Source organism: Drosophila novamexicana, unplaced genomic scaffold, assembly GCF_003285875.2.
Source record: "Drosophila novamexicana strain 15010-1031.04,08,12 unplaced genomic scaffold, DnovRS2.1 tig00000008-arrow-pilon, whole genome shotgun sequence".
Taxonomy (NCBI): Eukaryota; Metazoa; Arthropoda; class Insecta; order Diptera; family Drosophilidae; genus Drosophila; species Drosophila novamexicana.
In genome coordinates this window covers 1,566,558-1,580,027 of record NW_020824765.1, presented here as the reverse complement: position 1 = coordinate 1,580,027, position 13,470 = coordinate 1,566,558, and the positions used below count along the sequence as shown (strand labels likewise).

At 42.3% G+C, this 13,470-nt stretch overlaps 2 protein-coding genes across 2 annotated transcripts in view; both read left to right on the top strand.

Moving 5' to 3' along the window:
- The first annotated feature begins 147 nt into the window (after positions 1-147).
- LOC115761683 (kinesin-like protein costa) lies at positions 148-4,649 on the top strand. Its single transcript, XM_030703542.1, has 4 exons — positions 148-794; positions 870-1,590; positions 1,650-2,077; positions 2,139-4,649. The coding sequence occupies exons 1-4, from the start codon at positions 191-193 to the stop codon at positions 3,926-3,928; spliced, it is 3,543 nt and encodes a 1,180-aa protein (XP_030559402.1). The 5' UTR covers positions 148-190; the 3' UTR covers positions 3,929-4,649.
- Positions 4,650-5,196: 547 nt separating this feature from the next.
- Positions 5,197-13,470, top strand: part of LOC115764471 (Down syndrome cell adhesion molecule-like protein Dscam2) — a 70,833-nt gene continuing 62,559 nt past the window's right edge. Inside the window, exons 1-2 of the mRNA XM_030707541.1 lie at positions 5,197-5,625; positions 11,274-11,487. Coding sequence (XP_030563401.1) covers positions 11,421-11,487 — 67 coding nt within the window. The 5' untranslated portion in view covers positions 5,197-5,625; positions 11,274-11,420. The remainder of the gene's footprint in view (positions 5,626-11,273; positions 11,488-13,470) is intronic.

The following is a 13,470-nucleotide window of genomic DNA, read 5'->3' as shown; positions in this document are numbered from 1 at the left end:
AGATATAATAAAATACCAACTTGCTACTTTCAATGCTATAGATGTATCGCCATTGTCGCATCTCGATAGTTGTTGTCAGTGCGCAGCAATATCGATTCAGCAGTATTTGCAATATTTTTTGAGATGCGCGAAATGTATATTAAAATGCAGAAATCAAAGTGAAAAACTGTTGCCAAAGCGACAACAAAACATGGAAATACCGATACAAGTGGCTGTTCGCATTTATCCCCACACAGAGCTCCAAAAGAAGGCGGAGCATAAAGCGCCCGAGGATGGCGACGCAGAAGCAGACAAGCCGCAATCGGAGCCGTCATCCCCTCCCCCGTCTAGGCCTGTTCAAACCACGGAAATAGATGCCAATGGCAATAACGAGATAGACGCCACTCAATTGAATACAAATGAAACGCCAGATTTTGACAGTGCTAGTGGCTGCTGCGTGCAGGCCATACCAATCGCTGTATCGGCTCTAGGCTTGCCGAGCGCATTGCCCGGCGGCGCGGCTCTGGACAGTATTGCTGCGGGTCTTATACAGGTGGGCGCACACACCGTTCCCGTGACACACGCGCTGCCCAGCAGCACGACGCAGAGCCAGGTTTATCATCAGACTGTGTTCCCATTGATCAGCCTATTCTTGGAAGGGTTCGATGCGTCGGTGGTTACGTATGGACAACGCTCTACTGGTAAAACTTTCACGCTCTATGGACATGGTTTCGAGTGCGTCTATGGAGAGGCGGACCAGGGCGTGGTGCAGCGCTGCGTGCGCGAGATTTTTACACACATTGCGGCGCACACAGGTGAGTGCTCATAAGCATTCCATTCCAAGTGGGATATTAAACATTAACATTTACGAAAATCTTCTTTTTTTTAAGATCGCACATATGCTGTTAACGTGGGGTTTGTGGAGATCTGCAACGGCGAAATTCGCGATCTGTTGGGCATGGGCAATGTGCACTGTACAACCGTGGAAGAAGTTTTCCACTGGCTGCAGTTGGGTTTGAGCACCAAACAGCAGTCACCCGCTCACACGCTCTTCACACTAACATTGGAGCAGCAGTGGGTTTCGAAGGAAGGTTTGATTCAGCATCGTCTGTCCACGGCTAGTTTCTCGGATCTCTGCGCTAGCGAACGCTGGGGTGAGCCGCCTCCGGGACATCCACGAGACGCCGGATTGCAGATGTTGGAGCAGGTGGTGAACACACTGACTGATCCCAGCATAATGTACGGCGTCAATGGCAATATTCCCTACGGTCAGACTACACTGACCACCCTGCTTAAGGACTCTTTTGGTGGTCGTGCTCAGACGTTAGTCATTCTGTGTGTGTCGCCGCTGGAACAGCATCTTTCCGAGACGCTGGGCAATCTGCAATTCGGATTCAAAGTTCAGTGCGTTCGCAATTATGTAATCATGAATACTTTTTCCGATGACAATACTCCGATTTCGCCGGAGGCATTGCCGAACGATCCTGGAGCGGCTGGCAGTGAGGCACTTATGGCGGCCGTGGCTTTGCCCAACGGCGACAACTTTGGACTGCAGTTCGCGGCTAGTCAGTGGTTCAAGCTGGTGTCCAACGCAGAGGGACTTTTTGCCAAGTGAGTGAGCCGACAGAAATTTGCTCGCTAGTTTTAAATTTGTATATTTTCACTCTCAGATTAATGGGCTCGAATGCAATTACGGAGCTGGAAAAGGAACAAATCGAGGAGTGGCTCTTTTTAAAGCAAGAGTGTGAGGAATGCCTCAGTTCCAGTGAAGTGCTGCGCACCCAGAAGCCGCTTGTGCCCATTCAGGAAGCGGAGGAGCCAGAGGAGTCTATCAGTGAGCCGGAAACCTCCTGTCAACAAAACTCGGACAATGACACCGACAATGAGTCACAGCGTCCCGACCTGGCCGAGAAGCTTGACAGCCTCATGGATGAGTTTCGCTCCAAAACGGATGCACTTATCCAAGCCAAGCATGAAGAGTTTATGCTTAAGCAGCCCAAAGCGGTCATGCAAAGCCTGGACAAAGAGCGGGAACAGGCCGTTCAAGAGGCGCCCGCACAGCTTGAAAAGTGCGACGAGCGCAAGGTGAGCGTTGGGGGTAAGTATACTGAATACAAGTGCATCTATCTTTATAGTCTTTGCTATTCAATACTTTCTAGGTCGACGTCGCAGCATACAGCCGGGCGCCAGCTTGAGCAGCGCAGAATTGGCAATGCTCAATCGTGTTGCTTCACAGCAGGCGGCGGGAACTGAACTGTCACCTGAGCTCGATCCATTGAACAGTTCGTCGGGCGCGACTGGCGCCGCTGGCGTAAATGCGCCCATTGAGCAAGTGCAGAAAAAGATGAGAAAGCTGCACGCCGAAATCGAGGCGCGCCAGCGACAGCTGAATGAAATAGAACAGACTATGCAGCTTAAGCAAAACATTATCAGTGAGCTGGTCAAGAACCGCGAGACCCGCAGCCATGCCAAGCAGCGTTTTCACAAGAAGAAGGCCAAGTTGGATGCTGAGTGCGACAAGGCCAAAAAGCATCTTGCCAAGGCGCTGGTGCAGGGCAAGGATAAGTCGGAGATTGAACGGTGGGGCGCTATTGTAGCACACATTGAGCAGCGCCTGCAGGATCTCAGCTCCATGAAGCATATTGCCGGCGAGAGTGGACAAAAGCTCAAGAAACTGCAGCAATCTGTTGCGGAGTCGCGCAAACAAATCGAGGAGGTGCAGAAAAAGCTTAAGAAGGAATGCAAACTGCGTGATCAGTTGGAAGTCGAACTCAAGAGCTTAAAGGAGGCATCACTAGTCAAACTTGAGCCTAATCCAGATCAGCTCAAGGCGGTGCAGGCTCGCATTACCCACTTGGATCATATACTGCGTGAAAAGTCCGAAAATCTTGAGCAATGGAACGGCGGTGAAAAGTCTCCGGCCCAACAGGAAGGTCTGCGCCACGAGATACGTAATCTGCGACGCACGCGCGACCATTTACTGGAACAGCGCTGTACGCTGGATCGCAAGCTCAAGCGTGACAAAATGCTGACTCAGCGCGAGGAGCGGAAGCTACTTGAGTGCGATGAGGCCATCATGGCTATTGACGAGGCCATCGAGTTCAAAAACGAGCTAATATGCGGCCACAAGTCTATCGACCTGTCCACCGAGCGACAGCAGCGAGAAAAGGGCGAACAAATGCTGATGGCGCGACTAAACAAGCTCTCATCGGAAGAGATGCGCACGCTGCTCTACAAGTACTTTGTGAAAGTCATCGACTTGAGGGATTCGTCCCGCAAACTCGAGCAGCAGCTGGTTCAGTTGGAGCGCGAGCGTGATGCCTGGGAATGGAAGGAGCGTGTACTGTCGAACGCAGTGCGTCAGGCTCGACTTGAGGGCGAACGAAATGCGGTGCTGCTCCAGCGCCAGCACGAGACAAAGCTCACACTTATGCTGCGTCATCTGGCTGAAGAGACCTCGACCAGCTCAGCCAGCTATGGAGAGCGCGCACTAGCACCTGCTAGTGTCCAGGCCACCAGCAGCGAGTTCGACTATGACCTGGACTTTTACAAGGCGGCCAGTAACAAGGCACTGCTCAAGGCCCAACAGCCTAAACCCACGCCCGCCGTTTTGGATAAGTACAAGGATAAGGAGCGCAGCAGCGGGCGTAACATCTTTGCCAAGTTCCAGGTGCTCACACGCTATGCTTCCGCAGCAGCTGCTGCGGCAGGCTCATCCTCGACCGCAGACGAATCCACAGCTCTGATTGAGACAACAACCACGGCGGCAACAACCACGACCACCACAACCACAACGGCAACCACAAACACGTCGGCTAAAGGCAAAGAGAAGGCGCTGGCCAACATCAACCAGGATCAGCTAAAACGTCTGATGCCCGCACCAACGTCCACAAAGGTGACGCGGCAAAAGAACAAGATTATCATACAAGATGCTACGCGCAAGAACTAAAAATTCTACGAATTTAGCGCAAGAGCCTCTATTTTTACAATGCAGTAAAATTGCTGAGAGAGAGAGGCTACTGCGCTCGCCTGAGATTGGGTACCGATCAAAAAAGTCGGAGACAGCCGGAATGGTTCCCCTTCCATTCTCCGTTTCCATTTAGACCCGATTTACTCAAAAACTCGTTTTTCAACAAAAAAGGCTTCCCGGAATGGATGTACTCAACAAATTGTACACAGAGACATGTATCAATAGACTTAACCATGGTTTTCTTCTGACTCCTGGCGCATTTAAATGTCCACAAAAGTCGCGCGACTGGCAAATGTAAAGACTTGACAATTGTTACTTAAAATACTCACAATTCAGACTTCCCAATAAGAAGGAAAATCGCAATTAACTCGCTCAAATTTGTAACTTAAGTAATATTTCGAATCTCTTTTTTATGTACATATATACAATATGTATCAATTTTAGTTATAGGTTCTACATTTAGGTTTCTTTCTAAGCCTCTGTCCCAACAATTGCTTTTTTAGTTTTACTATAATTGTGTCTTCCCTCAACCTGACTCGAGCTCAAATATCCTTAGATATGTCAAACTAACTGACTTCCTACCCAATGCATTTATTATCAGTGTATAATTAAGCAGTTATCTTTATGTTATATATATATATTTAAATTCGTGTTTCTATCAATTACTCATACCATATAAATAAGTATAAGCATACATGTATGTATATAATTTAAGACTATGTTAAAAACTTTTAGGTTGTGTTTTATTTTGTTTGAATTTACAGAGCGAGAATCATAAAAATATTGCATATGCTTTTTATCAAATTCATATATTCCGAATAAAAGTATTTTAACAAAAAATTCGTTGTGTTTGAAAAAATAAATACGTGACTCCCTTTTCGCAAAAAGTACCAGGTATAAAAGTAGATGTGTGTTTAACAAGATATCTAGAAAGCTGTCAGACCGTTTTTCCTAAAATAACTTTTCGTCCTAATCAATAATTTAATTGTGGGTTCATAACATGTACCTACACTTATAAGAACCTGCCAATAATAAGGCCGCTTTGCCGAGCTGCCTCGTTCACAACATGATATCAACAGGTGTCCCCTGAAAATGTCCCAGAAAATTTCCCAAACAAATGCCCCTTCACACACACACTGACAGCGGGCGGCAAGAGAATATAAAGCAAAATGGCCGGCCGCTCCGGAGCAACTGTCTGGCAGAGAGGCAATTCAGTCTGGTTTGGACCGTCGAGCGATAACCGTCGAACGTATTGTAGTCGGAGATTACGTCTGTCTGTTTTAAGAGTGTGACTGAGTGTGTGAGTTGTTTGGGCTACGGTTACGGTACGGTACTCACACCCCCGCAAACCGGTTAGCTGGTGGTGGTTCTATCGTAAGCGCGCTTTGTGTGTGTGCGTGCGTGATTTGTGTACGCTAAATAAAGTTAAATAAAATGCAAAAGCAATAAATAATACAACCAAATTGTAAAAAGCAGAGCACAGCGCCAAAAAGGCAAAGCGTGTGTGTGTGCGTATAGTGTAGCAGTCGTTGTGCAGAGTCGCCACCCCAGTGGATTAGTGGCACCCTGTTACAATTTGCTCACACTCCAAGTGTTAGTGAGTGTTTGTGTATTGTGCATAAACATTAACTAAATAAATTGATCAATCAAGCCATAGTCAAAACACTATCGAAGTGGTAGGTAACAACAACAACAGCATTATATCGTGTTTTTGTAACTGTCTGGCAACTTCTTTGTGCGTGTTTGTCTCCGTCGGGCTGCTGTTGTTGTAGCATTTACTGTTTTCCACGCCCACATCTACACCCACGCCCACAGCCAAGCTACCATTCTCAGACGAACTGCCCATGGTTATAGTTTGATTTTCTGCAATAAATTGATCTTGAGCAATATTTTTGCAAAGTTGCACAGCTTCCTATTGATTTTTCGCCAAAAACTAAAGTTTTCCCTTTAGCGAATCAACTTTGTTACTTTCTTCACACACACATACACACACACACACACTCACACACACCAGCATGCAAAAGGGTGTGTGCTGCATAGAGGCTCAGGAATTGGACTTGATTGCAATGCGAATGTTTGAGGTCCTGGCAAACGCATTCAACTGCTGAAAATAATCAAAACTTATACGAATTATAATACCGAATATATTCTGAGACATTCTTGAGCATTTTTGGCATTTGTTTATAACATTTTCATTCAGAAAATGGAATTTTTCTAAGACACAGTGTATGGCATTTGCCAAGCACAATTTTTTGCGCATGCGCCTTGCAATTTACACAGCATTGAAAGCAACTCTGGGTTGTGCTCGTGTGTGTGTGTGTGTAGCTGTGGGTGTGTGTATGTATGCAACCTGCCTGAGCTGCCTTTGTCTCTGTCAGGTAGTTTTTCCCTTCTCAGGCAGGCAGGCGGGCGGCTGAGGCTCAGGCTCAGGCGAGGGCCACTTTACTTTTAAGAATCTTTTAAAATCCTTTGCAGTTTCCATGTGGCACACATACGCAGCCCTCATTGTGCTCATATAATTGTGAGCTGTGTTTGCGTGCGTGTGTGTGTGTGTGTGTATCTGTGTGCGAGCAACCCCTGTTAAATAAGGAACTCATCCCGGGCCCGTCAGCTCTTCAACAAAATCTCGTGCAGCTGTCGCTGAACGTATTTTTTTTTTTCATTTTTGTAGTTTCCTTTATTTGATTTTGCAAGTGTTGCGCTTTGCTTTGACCCCCTGGCTCGACTGTCTGCAGGTCCTTCATCTCTTGCTCGTCGTGACAGCATCCTTTGCACTCGTCCTGTTGCTAGGCGGAGTTTTTCGACTGCCAACATTTCAGGCATCTTCTCGAATTTGTTTTTGTCCATCGTCCGCGCCTATTGATTTGATTTAAAGATGTGTTAGAGAGCGTTTTTTAAGTATCTGAAGAATGTGTGGAAAATAATATGCACTGGCCAAGCAAATGAACCAAGGCTTGTCTTCACTTTCTTCTCGTAGTCAACATGCTTTGCATTCGTCCTGTTGCTAGTCTATTTGCATCATTTTAATATAACTTTGGAACTGATTTAGAATTATCTCAAAACTGGAGGGCAACAGATATTTTTTATCCATTAGGCTGAACCAGATACATCCTTGTCTTGGCCTTTAACACAATGCCATTTAAGTAGTCTCGTGATATGCTGAGTATCTGGCAAATATTGATTTTGGCTGTCGCACCAAGTGTCAATGGACATGGCCAAAGGGTAAAGTGAACAACGGACACAAACAGGCTAACCAAATAATGAGAACCAAGCAAACAAAAGTTATTCCTTTTGTTGCTGTTGTTTTTATTGTTGTTGTTGGTGCTGCAGCCACAAAGTGGACTCGAATGTCAATTAGGCGCCGCTTGCAGAGTCCAATGGGTCACTGAACATGAGACATGAAACCAGCGACTGCGCCAAACTGGACAATGGACAGTCGTTCCTTTCCGGTTTCGATGCTGCTGATGACGAATGCTGGATCCGAATGCGGATTGACCCTGCAATGGGCCAGTGCACTTTGTGGAGCAGACAACAGCCGTTTCCCCCTCTTTTATTTTATTTTTTACTTTTCGAAAAAAACACATTTTGCCGCAATTGCAAAATTTATTGGCCCAGCACCCTAATGCACAGACATTACAGTTGCCATCCGACGGAAAGGCAAAAAAAAAACAAGAATGAGTAATAAAATTTGTAATTCGTTGATGTTACCACGCGATTAGGGCACCGCCGGATCTGTCCAGATTTAACTGAGGCCCCGAATGCCCGCTTCGTTAAATTGACAACAAAATGTATTATTTAGAAAATGACTCAAATTCTTAATGCCGTATTTATCTCAAAATTCGGGGCAGTCTATTTGATTTAGTTTTTTCTCCACCTGAAACCTATGAATAAGCGTATAATGCTATAAATATTTTGTGCAATTGTATGTAACGGAAAGAAGGAAGCATCTTCGACGCTAAAAAGTGTATATATTCATGATCGTGGAATCTGAATCGATCTAGCAGTGCCTATCTGCGTCCCACGTCGATCTCGGAAACTTGAAAAGTTCGAGAAATATATTGTATCCTATATCCTATCACTCGTCATGTTTCAATAATATTGATAGAAGTGAATTTTCAGACTTTACGCAGAGTATTTCACGTCATGAATGAATCGTTCTCGTTCCCTTAAGCTAGAGCCTTTTGGTAGCATAAAATCGTAGCGATTCTAAAATACATTTTCCATAGTTATATTATGTGTATTTTTGTGTATTTATGCTGGTAAATTACGGAGCATTCCAGATGAGAATATTATACATACAACAAACATTCTCGTATAAAGTAAAACTAATTAAATAACGCAAGCACGTCCAACTTTTCTGTGTAGGATCGTTTTTTTTAATATCGCTGTTCCACTAATCCCTCAACTATTTTTAAGTTATGAGCATTATATTATATGTATAGCAAGTATTTGTGGATAACCAATAAACTTTGTGTTTTATTTGCTTTAAAAGTTTAAAAATTTTGATATTAAGATACTTTTAGCAATTGTATACAGAGCCGCGCGTGGATATGTCTCGATGTTGAACGATTACCAGATGTTTTCTTAATTAAGGCGCGCACTTTTCGGCATATGTTTAATTATTGTATCGTTTAAATGGGCGCGTCTCGCAAACGTTGCTGTAGAGGCCAAAGCTGGCTGAATCATGCCCCAAGGCAGCGAATGATGCTTCATTCATAACCAAACAAATGTGAGACGCACAGGATGAGCAATTGCCTGCTTATTCCATTAAATATTCGAAAATAAACGCGAGTTGGCCTAAAATTGTACTCAAAAAGTTCATTACCCTACACTAGTCGCAGATGGATAAATCTCTGAAACTATATTTTGGCGATTTGGTTCAAGGCAAAACAAAAATGCTTTGGCTTAAAGCAAAGTTCTTAAAAGTGCAGACAAATTTTATTCAATTTTCTATAAAACTTTTCAATTTATCACACATGAAAATATGATTTTATATTTGTAGCTATTTAAATTAGTAAGCTTTCCATATTAAGAAATTCTAGCAAATAATCTTGTTAAGTTAGGCTTGGCTGCTTTTAATTAGTATTTTAAATGAATTTTTGCTTTTCCACCCTAAAGTCTAATGCGCAGCTGGTCAACTGCGCCATAAGCCAACAAACTTGTCAATTGCGTTGTTCACCCTCTGGCAAAGTTCATTAAACCAATTCGTAGGCTAACATTTGTTAAGGCAACCGTCAGCCGGCCTGATCCTCCCTTTATGGCTGGCCACGTGCTGGCTGCGCCTGCGCCGCACAACCCTCCATCAAAATAGTCAATAAATCTAAAATCGCAGATAGAGTGGGAAATAGTTGGAGGGAGAGCTTCGGCGTGTTAAATACAATTCATTAGATACCCATAAAAAAAAGCTGAGCATCTAAAAACTACAAAAATAAAACAATAAAGAGGTTTAAGCATTTGTTGCCATGGAGGAATGCACTCAAGTTTTAATTAAGCGTTAAAAAGCGCACAAATTGCCTCTAAATTTTATACATCATCTTCGGCTATCCGCTGGATAAACTGCAGACACATGCCATAACAGACAGACAGACAGACCGACAGACAGGCAGACAGTTCCATGATGACATCCATGTCCGCGTGTATGGCAAGTTCATAACATGGCAAGAGGCATATGTCAAACTGAAGCACAGACAGTCCATAGAACTGGATAGATATTAAAAACACTTCGGTGTGTGCGTGGAATCGTGACTTCCTGTCAGGCATAGTTTGGAGGGGGCAGCTGACGGTTGATACTTTATGGATGACAAAAGGCACAAGACGACATCGAAGTGGATTCTCTATTGCCCCATTGCCGCCCATTTGCCCATTTGAGGTTTAATTAATGACATCCACATCGTCAGTAGTTGATTTTTTTCCTGCTTTTTACACACTTACATTGGATATTATAGTATTTACACTAAGTTTGTCATGCATTGCATTTTATTTATTTGCAAATCAATAAAGTATCTATATAAAACAGTGTGTTCTGACTTATTGCAATACACAGCCCGAGCCATAAAAGTAAGGAAGCTGACATTTTTTGGGATATTCCAGCAGAAAAATTCGCGAAAAATGGTTTCATTTTCAAAGATTATTGTGAATATTCGTTTGAAACGTGTTTCACTTTCCCTTAAATGCATCTCTCTTGGGTGTTTCACTTCTTTATAAAATGCAATTTGGAACGTGGCTTAGCGATTGTGTAAAATATAATATTATATATATAATATAAAAGATAAAGAACAATACCCCCAAGTATCATGGAAATCTAAGTCCATCTTACATTTATTAAAACTTATTATCATGTTAATAGAAATAACATAAAGTAGGCGGGAGATGCTCTTCATTTATCTTATATAACATTGCTTGCCTTGTGAATTTGATTGCTTGCCGATTCGCTTTACTATATTATATAAATTAATTTAATTGATGTCTGCAAGAGTATTAAATGTTCGGCAGCCCTAAGGTATTTGTTCATTGTTGTATTTGCTTCCCATTTTTCGCTGATAGTTTATATAGCTTTATAAATGGTTGGCGTTGTCGCAAGTTCCACGTCGCAAGTCTGCGGGTCTAATGCGACCTCCATATGTGGCATATGCGGACAAATTGTTGGCGCATTTACTTTCATGGATTTACATAAAAGTGCGTTGGGAGGGGGGTGTTGAAAGTCTTTTGGAGCTAAACGATGACAGGGCGCAACCCATCAAATATTAAGGGATTCATAAATATTCGGAGTAAAATGCATTTATATTAGAGAGTTGATTATCTTGTTTAGTTTCTTTTTACTATGGTCAAGGTATACTTTTAGCTAAGGGATTGTTTTATCAGACTTTTTCAGCTGAAAATTCTCTTGACTGTAGTCGTAAGCCTGCCACTCCTATTTGCCCACATCCAGCTATCGTTTTGCACTAAAATTTGCAAAGCAGGTTGTGCGGGTGGTTTTTTTATTGCCCTGCTTGAAGGGTTGCCTCTGGGGTTGTTGCCTGCCTAATCAAATTACTTGCATTTCATTAACACTGGGTAACGTGGTCGTTGATATTGTTGCGGGCCTTGTTTGGTTAAAATCGATAGTTACATGTGCTAGACGGTGTTAATTAAAAGACGTGCCTCTACCTTAACTGTTCCTGACTCAGAATAGTAGCTTGTAGTATAAGCTATTCATAATTAATTGAAACACATTCATATTCACATACTTTGATGTTTGAGCATTTATTATATTATTGGCAAACCGGAAGAAGAGTTCATTTCATAACTAATCCTAACCTCCACAATGTTTTGTTTCTGGTTGCAGCAGCTGAGTCACCGGGTCTACTTCTCACCTCCTCACTCCTCACGTCGCGTTCGTGTGTGCCTAGAAGGGTGTCTTTTTTGCATTTAATCGATACAGCCAACAGACCAACCCCGAGCGGAAAACTCATAATCCGGAGTGGACTACAAAATGGCCTATATGATGCCGAATGAACGTCTCAAATGGCTAACGCTGTGCGCAGCTGTTGCTGTTCTTGGTGAGTAATTTTATTATTTTTTGTACATATTTCTCATATTATTTCAGTGGAAAATGTTTAACATTTGTCCAATTGAGATAGCACTTGAGACGCCATCGAAATCTCATGCGTCAAAACTAAAGATTCCGAATCAAATGATAAATAAAAGTTGTAATAACACAGCGGACGGGCAGATACTCATTTCCCACGGGCTTTATTTTATGTAGAGAGCTCATATTAAAAAAAAAAACAAATAATACACATATTCTCTAGACTGCATTTGCCATACATTTCGTAGCTGTCAAACATTCAGCTAAAACCATGCTAAGCTTCAGAAGAACTGCAACAACTCTTTTTTCTTGGTATAGGGCATAAAAATAGAATGTTAGAACAACAAATAGTCGAACAGATACATTTTGGTGGAATTGTGCAATATTTCTTCTTCTACAAATTCTTGCCTCTGTTTATGAGTTTACACTTTTACTTTTCTCTGCTCTGTGGCCCGGGTTTTATCTTGTTGACACAGTCTCTTGAAAAGTCCGCTCGACTTGGATGACTTCTATGAATATTTAATTGTGCTTACTTCATTTACGTCGCTTCTATTTCACTCTGGCTTTTCCGAGTGTTTGCTTTTTGATATTTACTCGCCTTTTGCATATAAAATGCATTTTTAGATATTTCTGTTGACGTTACTGTGTCTGATTATGCCCTCTACCCATTAAAATGGGTAAAAGGGCTATATGGGCTGTGTGCAGCTAAAAGAAAATGGTAGAAGGCAGCCGTAGCATAAAGTGCGTCGCTTGCCGTGTTATTGTGGATGTTTTTTAAAAGTAAATACTCATTTTTGTATCGGCATCCCGGCGCTGGGTATTTGGTATCTCCCAGTCGGGTACACCCGACTAGATTCCGCTCAGCTGTTTGCTCTGCTTTAGGCAGCAGATAAACTGCTGTTCATTGCCTCAGGGCGATTGCCTTAGAGAGAGTTTGTTGAAAACTTGACACATTTCCTTTTTTATTTGAAGCCACAGTGATTCATAGTTAAGCATAAATCTCACACTATGTATGGTATATATATATATGTATATATATATCTTATAGGTACAAAGGCACATGAGTAATTCTTTTTGCTTAGTAACGACATTGAATTTTCGCATATTTCAATCATTTTCATTTATTACGCTCACCTCTGCGGGACGCAATTGAGTAGGGCAAACACTTGACCCGTTCCGATATCATTCTGGCGAACACAATGGCTTTGATTGTGCTTTTGCCATAAACGAGTTATATTTAATTTATAAATTTATATGGAAATGTCTGCATCGTATTTAAGGGCATATGGCCTTATCATAAATTCATATGTATTTATTGTGGCCCACGTAGCGTATGCATAATTTTCATTACATTAAAAACATGAAGTAGATCAAGCTCCCAATTTGCGAGGCAACTATAAATAAATTGGCGCGAAAGTGCAGACAAGAAACCGGCACAAAAATAACACACAAAATGTACAAGAAAATACAAATTATTGTCAGTCGCGTGTTGAAATTAAATATTTCTGTCGGGTAGTGGATAAAAATATCGAGTTCGTGCACATTAATAGTTATGTGATTTCACATGCGTGGAATTTAAAACAATTAAATGAAATTGAAACCGGTTTAGAAGTTCAAAAGAAAAGAAGGGAAAAAAATGAAATAGAATACGAGTGTTCCACAATTATGTCAAGTCAAACAGGCCCCGATATTAAAAATAACAAATATATAACAGTTTTTATTTAAATAGTCTCAAAAGCAGCGCACAAGATACTTTGAGCTGCAAGTGCCCAAGTAAAAGATACAATGCCAAAATTAATTCTCTCGGGCAGCTGGCGCGCATCTTGCGCTGATTGTGCGGGTCATCATTCAATTTAAATTGATTAAAAACATTTTGCGCCAATTTTCGTTTGCACAGATGTGTGTACAGAAAAAATGTAAACAAGCTTTTATCCATGCGCACACACACACACAC